This window comes from Euwallacea similis, chromosome 4, assembly GCF_039881205.1.
Source record: "Euwallacea similis isolate ESF13 chromosome 4, ESF131.1, whole genome shotgun sequence".
Classification (NCBI taxonomy): Eukaryota; Metazoa; Arthropoda; class Insecta; order Coleoptera; family Curculionidae; genus Euwallacea; species Euwallacea similis.
This window is the reverse complement of record NC_089612.1, coordinates 59017-67716: the sequence shown is the minus strand read 5'-3', so window position 1 is coordinate 67716 and position 8700 is coordinate 59017. Positions and strand designations below refer to the sequence as shown.

Here is an 8700-nt window from a genome sequence, read left to right as displayed (position 1 = left end):
TATTCACTTTCTTAGGTATAAGGATTAGCAGTTCAAGGCATTAGGTACAATTCAGGATGTCTCAGAATTAGATGGACAACAGAATGCTGCTAATTTCCAAGGTGGAAACAAGCTGATTTAGCTCAATTTATCTATTATGTGTGAAATTATTTCATGTCAGTGGTAGAAGGTTTCAAAGTTGATTGTTTAAAACTCTGTTAAATATTTCAATTTTGGTGTGAAAATGTACTTTAAATGAGGTGCATTTCCAGCCTACTGATCAAAAGGAAGCACATTTATAAGATCTTACATATCATATTATAACTCAAGGGTTAGGTAAAATTTAGATGGTGTACTAAGTTACAATGCATTTACAGCTTTTGCTAATTTCACAATACATAATTAAAATGACGTTTTAAAAAGCATATGGGGTCAGTTAGTTATAGTTGCAACTTGAGGTCTACTTGTGTGGGGTTAAGCCTTTTGCTCTGCATTATACATCATATTTCTGTTACATAAGGGGGTGCTCATATTTTCTTTAGAAATAATAATGGTAAGACCTTGGCTGTAATAAAAATCTAATATTGGTCACCTATTTTGCAAATTTCAAATCAACAACTTTATACCTAAGAAAATGTGTTACAGTATAAATTGATTCCTCTCTTTTTTTAGAAATGTGAAGATTTTTTTAAATGCTAAAGAGAGCTCCAAAGTATTTGGTGAGACGATTAATATTTACATTTTATATTAAAAATACGTATAAAAGAGCAGCCTAGGTTTTTCAAACATGAAATTGGGTAAGTAAAGAAAGATTTGATCAAGATATGTTGCCCCCTTAATTAAACTACTTAATTGTTACAGATGTTGTCAGAGCTGAATTGAACTAGGCATGGCTGATTTGGATGATACAATATCCGATCAACATTTTTGTTTAAGATGGAATAATTTTCATTCAAATATTACATCCCAGTTTGAAGCACTTCGGTGCAATGAGGATTTCACTGATGTTACTATAGCATGTGATGGCCAAAAACTATTAGCTCATAAAGTAGTCCTTTCAGCATGTAGTCCTTATTTCAAAGAACTCTTTAAGGTTGGTTTGGGTTAGACTTGAATTTCAGTGTACAATTCCAAAAATGTTTTTACAGACTAATCCTTGCTCACATCCAATAGTCTTCATGAGAGACGTCGAGGCACGCCACATCATAGCCCTAATGGAATTTATGTATGTGGGTGAAGTGAATGTATCTCAAACTCATTTGTCATCATTTCTCAAGACGGCTGAGTCATTAAAAATTCGAGGCCTCACTGATACTTCCTCAGAATCTGATAGAATGGTTGAAGAGAATAGTTTGTATATGAAACCTCAAGCTTTAAGGTCCTTTAGGTTAGTAGTTTTTAAGTGAATGAATTAATTGACGATTAAGAGCGTTTTGTCTTGCAGGAATAATATTCTAGTCAATAAAAATAAGCCAAAGAGTGTACAAGTAATGTCTACAAGTACAAGTAGCGTAACTTATAGTCAAGATGTGCCATTAGATTTACCTGATTTAAATGTGCCAAATTTTTCTAGTCAACCACCAAAGAAGAGCAAATCTGAGACTGATTTTAGGTATTTTACAACACAATGCAGTTTTTCAAATAAATGAGTACTTTCTCTCTAGATTAAGGAAAGATGATTCAATGACCGTAAACCCCTTTGCCATTCAAGAATCTAGGACTGCAATCGACTTATTGCCGAAAGTCGAATTACCAGATTACATTAGCGATGAGGACAATGAGCAGGATGGGAATGACAGTTCTGGGAATTTTTATGACAGAAATAGAAGTGGTGCCGGCTCAGGTGAAATAATGTCTCATATATTGGATAGATGTTTGAGTATTATTATTGTAGATGGTATTGATGTCTCAGCTCAAGATTCAAGTTTCAATGATACCATTGGTGATATTGCTTCACAGGGTAAGTAAATAATTGTCTATGAATCTGTTATACCTTTTTACGTTATCATAGTTAAATTTTATGGGATTTAATATTGATAATCATAAATGAAATTTGTACGTAATTAGGTTTAAAACGCGTTGTTGTGGAAATTATATTGGCTTTATTGTCTTGCTTGCAACGAACATTAGTTTTAACATAATCTTTTGTTTGTTGCAGGCAAAGACAACAGAAAGCTGCATTCGCTGGATCCACGGCCTTGCACCGAATGCGGGAAAATCTATAGTAATTTATCGAATTTACGTCAACACGTAAAATTAATTCACCATCCAACTTACGTCACTTGCTCCTTCTGTAATAAACAATTTAAAACCGATTTATATTTACGGAGACATATCCAGAGCAGTCACCGACAGTACGGCAATGTTACGAAAAAAATTTTATATCCTACTTGAGATACAGAGTAATCATAATTAAGTATTAACTGCGGTAGATACTAATAATTGTAATTAAGAAGCACTCAGCAATGTGGGTTGTTACCGTATTCATTTTTAATATATGGCCAGTAATAAGTATCGTCTTGTGTTATTTGCTTAGGTTTTAATAAAGACAGAAATGAATAATCTTGAATTAAAATATTTGATATTCGGTCAGAGCTAAATCATCGTATAGACTTGAATGTTTTACCGACGACGAAGAATATAACGAACTAGAAAAGTTCGAAAGGAGTTATTAACCTGTAGAATTTGCAAATACGTATCGCGTCCATTAAGTATTTTTCTCTTTCAATAACCATTTCGGTTTTTGGAATTGTTATTTTCATTTACATTTTAAAATGGTCACTTTAATTTTAAAACGTATCACTTGTACTTCAGAATATATCACTTTAACTAAAAAATATTTTTCTTCAATATTTATCAAGCTATTTAATTGAAAGGCTTTTCACTTGGATGTAGTTTACCATTTCAGAGCTAGGGGGTGTTTTTCAAAAATGCGTTTTTTTTGGTGTGTATAATTATATATTAAAATGAATTGTTTTGATGTTAGTTACCGTGTTATACGCAAGAAAGTTAAAATAAGGCCAACTTTCGTGTATTTTATGTACGTTGCTTTCACTGTGGGTTGTTGTTTACATGCTACATTACTGATTGAATTTTTCTTGCATTGAGATGTTTTATAATCTTTATCGCCATGAATTTATGAATGTTTCTACGAGTACTTTATAACGATGTATGTTACTTTTTCATATGTTACCTTTTAATTTTCAGGGTTTAGATTAAAGCGTCGAAGAATGTCTGAGCACTGGTCACCTTATAGTTTACATCAATACGGCCAGACTATAGGTATTCCCTTCAACGATATGTCGCATAGATTGTTCGATAAAAGAGAGCCTGAGAGAAGAAACAAATTGGTATGCAACGAAAAATATTTTTCCATTATTGTGCTAATTAAACTTCTTCTAGATTAAGCTTGGTGATGGTATCGAAATTTGCGAAGAACAGTTGCGCAGTATAAAAGGAACGGATTACAGAAAGTTGACCCGAGGCCTGGCTACGATACTTTTTAGCCCTGCAGAATTGGCAACTTGCTCCGTTACTGGGCAAAGATGGAGTCGTGCTGGAAATGGTGAAAGACCTGTGAAGCCTGCATTGGATCGAGCCAAAGTTCAGGCAATTATATGTTAGTTTCAGACAGTCAAATTTTGTTACTCCGCCTGAAACAAATTTCACCATTTTTATGGCAATTATCTTTTCGAGGAAATTACCTGAACTCTGATTTTTTTAAATTAATGTTATGATTCTATTTTTTTTGCTTCCTAGCATATGTTGCAGCCAGATTCCCTATGGTTGAAATCAGTAGAATAAAACAAGTTTTGGCCTATAAATGTAAAGAGAATTCTACAGCGTTTAAGATGAAAGCAGTCCGATATTATGGGCATAAGTGAGTGAGTGAGTTGGCAATTATCGGATTTTTTTAGCAATGAAATTATTTCAGTGATCAGCATAGCAGTTAAAAGAATGCAGTAAGTGAAATACTATGGATAGTTATTAATAATAAGGGGACGCAGTAAGCCATTATTTAGATAATACAGCATATTAGTGTTAAAAATAGTGATAATTTACAAAGAGTATTATTGAACTTTAGTGCAATTTTTATGGATATCTTTTATTATTATGAAATATATTGATGTTTATTTATTATATACAGAGAATATAGAAAAATGTATCCTTGAAGTTTGTCTGTTGTATTGGATATTATATGTGCTTGTAGTCGATGGATTGGTACATGGCAGCTAGACTACTATAATATTTTTGCCAACGTGTTTATCGTTTTCATGGTTAGACCGATGAGCTGTATACTCACAAAAAAGGGTGTAAAGTTATTCAAACGTTCGTTGAAATATAAGGAACTGTTTACATCGTTGATTTGGGTTTAGTAAAACACGGGTCTTAACATTCTTCAAGAAAATTTTGTTCACGTTTAATATTCAAATGTATTTTATTGTCCATTATTGTATAGACAAATACCAAATTTTCAATTCCTGCTCCTGTATGTTGTCGACAAATAGACTCATACCATAACATTTCCATTTCCGTGTTTAATAGTTGCAGATTAATTTTCAACTCTGAATTCGGTTTTCTCCAAACCTTTTTTTTACCATTTGATCCGTATATATTAAACTTACTTTCGTCGTTTAATACCTACGACGTAATTCTAAAAGTTTCGAAGCATACTTCAACCTCTTGGCTTTATTAACTGTGGATATAAACGACTTTTTGCAAATAGTTTGAGTATTATAATTGTTTTTTCTTAAAATGGATGGAACACATTCAGCACTGCAATTGAGATGCAAATATTTGTCTAGTGTTATAACTAGTACTTAAAACAATAAGAGATATATACACTTAATTATGAGATTGACCTATCTTTGTATTAAATTAAAATAAATCATTTGTCGTAAAAGATAGAGTCCGTTTATCATCTTGGCTGGAACGTAAAATGCAGAAAAGAATTTACCTATCAGTTTGTTCTAACATAAGTGTGAAGAGAATGATAGAGGGTTGCGAGCGTGAGAAGAAGGTGGAATGGTGTGTGTTAATTCTCTGAAAGGTAAACAGATGCACTCGGGAGTGATTCTGTTGCATTTTTAGTATGGTGGGATATATTCAATTCCGGGAGATGACAGAATAAAAAAGTTGTTAAGCAAGACGTGCGTGAGTTTGATTTTCGCCAAGGGAAAACCTTTCCTAACACTAGATTTCTCACGATTTAAGTTACCGTACCGATGCAACAGAAAGATATTTCACTAATTTATAAATAAGATTTAAGTTTACTAAGTTACCAATTTAAAAAGAGTAGAAAATTGTGTAAAAGATAATATTTGAGGAAGAAAACAATGTAGGTATCATAACTTATGGATTATTTTGGAATTGAATATTTGAGAGCTTAGAGTATTTAATTGGAACAATGTACTACTATAAAGGATTATTTTATTTTGAATTTATAACTTAGTATAATAGGATGTTTCATTGATATTTGAAATATTCACCATTAAAAGTATTACTTGCCATATTTGGAATAATTTATGTAATAGTTAAGATGACAGAGAGTATTTCACATTGAAGATTGGAATTTATGTACATGTCAGGAGGAATGGTATATGATCTCGTTAGGCAGTCATGCTCGAGGAATTAAACACATTCGAATCATGTAGTTAATATTATTCATAGTGAAAATTATAACATCTTAAGGGGATCAAGAATTGATGATAAGAGTTTAGTCTTATTTAATCTCCCTTTCTTAAGGAACTGTTTCATCCTTTTTTCTATTTATTGCGCACACAAATAAGTCTGCTGCACATAAATTCATACTCGACTGACTGTTGAAAATAAAAACTTATCATCGAAACTTAAGTAATCAAAGAGTACCTTTTTTATCATAAGTGAAACATACATATAGTGGAAATATTATATTAGAGTAAACACTCGATACTGTGAACATCGGATAACGTAAACCTCCGGATAACGTGAATCACCTTTCTATCACATTAACCATCGTATAACGTGAACAAATGATTTCCATTACCGGGGGAACTACTTCTGGGGATTCCCTGGCAGTCGTGCTCAATACGGGGTTCCCCGACCCCGGGTCGTGCCCGGTATTTCCCCAGTTTAACTTTGTAGTTTCATTTTTTGCATTGCAACATTTGCCTGTTGCTTTTGAACAGTTGTCGAAAGGTTTAGTGAATACGTGTTGTTATATGTAATGTTGCTGAAAAAATCAAAGTGTTTAACTCTCCATGAAAAATCTCTTGTAATTCAGTAGCTAAGTAAAGGTGCAAGTGTTTCAAATTTATCCAGAAAATACATTATAGCTAAATCTACGATTTGCAAAATAAAGCAAAGAAAAGAAACCATTTTAAGAGTAATAACAGATACATATGTTGGATCAAGTAAAAGAAAAACACTTAAAGGGTCTGGATTACCACAAATGGAAAAACAGCTATACAAATGGTTTCTAAATCAACGAAATAAAAATTTTGTCGTAAGCGGAGAAATGATAAAGCAAAAAGCCAAATCCATACATTCTGAAATAAAGGAAACTGATAAGGAATTTACGGCTAGTGAGGGATGGCTACAGAGGTTTAAAAAAAGATTTGGAATTCGGTTTTCAAAAATTTCCGGGGAAAAACTTTCTTTCCAACCGGAACTACTTATTGACCCTTTCAAAAAGCAGTTAAAAAATAAAATGCAGAAACTTGGAATTACATTATATCAACTTTATAATGCTGACGAAACGGGCTTATACTGGAAACTTCTACCGGACAAAACATTGAAAGACTGAAAAACAACGAATAACAACGAATAACAACAGTTTGCACAAATGCTACTAGAAGACATAAAGTAAAACCATTAGTTATCGGTAAGGCTGCTAATCCAAGGTCATCTTGATTATGAACACTCCAAGACAGCGTGGATGACTGCTGTGTGTGGATTTTTTAAAAATGGTTCCATCATTCCTTTGTACCTCAGGTAAATTTTGTTGTGTATTTTTCTTGAAATCGTAGCATAAATTTACGTATTCCTTTACAGGTTACACGTTTTTTGTCAAATAAAGGGCTCCCGATAAAAGCCTTACTTCTGCTAGATAACGCGCCATCTCATTCAAACGAAGAAGAATTAAAGAGCGAAGATGGACAGACAGTAACAATGTTTCTTCCACCTAACGTTACGCCGCTTATCCAACCTATGGATCAAAATTATATTACAGGAATAGCCTTCTTGCCGATGTTATAGCAAGTAATTCAAACGTAACTGATACATTGAAAAACTTGACTATTAAGGAAGCTGTTGTCAACTTAACGGCTGCATGGAATCGACTCGATTCACAAATTATTGCAAAATGTTGGAGAAATATTTTAGAGAACACTGAAATGTCCGAGGATGACGATGATGAATTACCTCTTTCTGTTTTAAAACGTCGATTGAACGATGATAAGGCAGGCTTAATCTCCAAATCCTGTGATCTTCTAAATACACTAGCACCACAAGTAAGAGATTTATCTTTACAATTTAAATCTGTTATTACATATGTAATTTATATATATTTGTAGGCCACATTCAAGGAAACTGATGTATTGGAATGGAATGTGAAAACGATCAAGAAGAATGTGAAGTTCATGTAGTCGAGAATTTTCAAGAAACGTCAAGTAAAGTGTTACTGAACAGCGCTATAACTGCATTAAATAAATACTGCAATCCAGTGGGCAGAATATAGTGGTGTGGAATTCACAGACCTCATAATTTTAAAAAGACTAAGAGAAACAGCCCTTGTGCAAAAAATTACAAATCCTAAGAAGCAAACTAAAATTTCAGACTTTTTTGTCACCCAATAATCTGCTTTCCACTCTATTTAGATTAACCCCCGATTACATAAATAAATCGCTAACGTGAACGTGCGTTGTTTTAATTTGTTCACGGTATCGAGTGTCTACTGTATTCTTAACTTAGTAGATATTGCAACGAATTATATTGTCGTAATTATAATTTAAGTGTTATGGATGAGGAAGGTGTAGTGATATAAGAAGAAAATAAATTTTACATATTATTTTTTAAGGAGAAAAATTATATACATTTCTGTACGTATTGATATTTAATTTTTTAGATGATTTTAATATTTATATAAGATAAGAATACATAGTGCAAAGGTAGTAATAATTTTTGTCACGATACAGGAATTATGTGTATAAAATAGAATTGAAAATTTGAAATTGTTGATGCATCTGCTAAGTGAAATAATTCTGTTAACACAATAGGTATTTATAGTAAGTACAAGGAGGGATATAGGAAAGGACTTCTTAGGCAATTTTCCTTTTGAGGAAGTTGATTACTGTTACTAAAAGATATGGAGGGTAGGTAAGTGCATAAAGGCGGAAAAACTTACGAGAAATATATATAATAGAATGCAAAACTTTAGAGAAGACAGAAATGATAGCAGGAATAATTAGAATCAAATGGTGGATGTGAAAGAAAAAAGATTTTTTTTTAAATGTGTGGCCCCATCTAGGAACTAGGGTTTCAAATTTATTCTTTGTGTGATTTGTAGATTTCTTTTTCGTGTACCCTTGCAGATTTCTTTTTGTTGTGTCTTTGCAGATTTCTTCTTCGTGTGCATTTGTAGATTTCTTGTTTGTGGTAATTTTCTGTACATCGTGCATTAAAATAATGACATTTTTTTAGTAATTGTACCATGAGGTTTTTCGTTTGTTTATTTATATCGAA

At 32.5% G+C, this 8700-nt stretch overlaps 1 protein-coding gene across 1 annotated transcript; it reads left to right on the top strand.

Annotated features, from left to right (window-relative positions):
• Positions 1–4157, top strand: LOC136408346 (protein tramtrack, alpha isoform-like). The gene is made up of 10 exons (XM_066389274.1): positions 1–776; positions 841–1072; positions 1128–1366; positions 1424–1591; positions 1644–1822; positions 1874–1939; positions 3187–3329; positions 3382–3598; positions 3739–3859; positions 3914–4157. The coding sequence occupies exons 2-10, from the start codon at positions 869–871 to the stop codon at positions 3930–3932; spliced, it is 1356 nt and encodes a 451-aa protein (XP_066245371.1). The 5' UTR covers positions 1–776; positions 841–868; the 3' UTR covers positions 3933–4157.
• The last annotated feature ends 4543 nt before the right edge of the window (positions 4158–8700 follow it).

Coding starts and splice junctions, on each gene's coding strand:
- LOC136408346 (XM_066389274.1), top strand. CDS start 869: ATGGCTGATTTGGATGATACAATATCCGATCAACATTTTTGTTTAAGA. Junction 1,367..1,423: donor CAAGCTTTAAGGTCCTTTAG/GTTAGTAGTTTT, acceptor TTTGTCTTGCAG/GAATAATATTCTAGTCAATA. Junction 3,599..3,738: donor CAAAGTTCAGGCAATTATAT/GTTAGTTTCAGA, acceptor TTTGCTTCCTAG/CATATGTTGCAGCCAGATTC.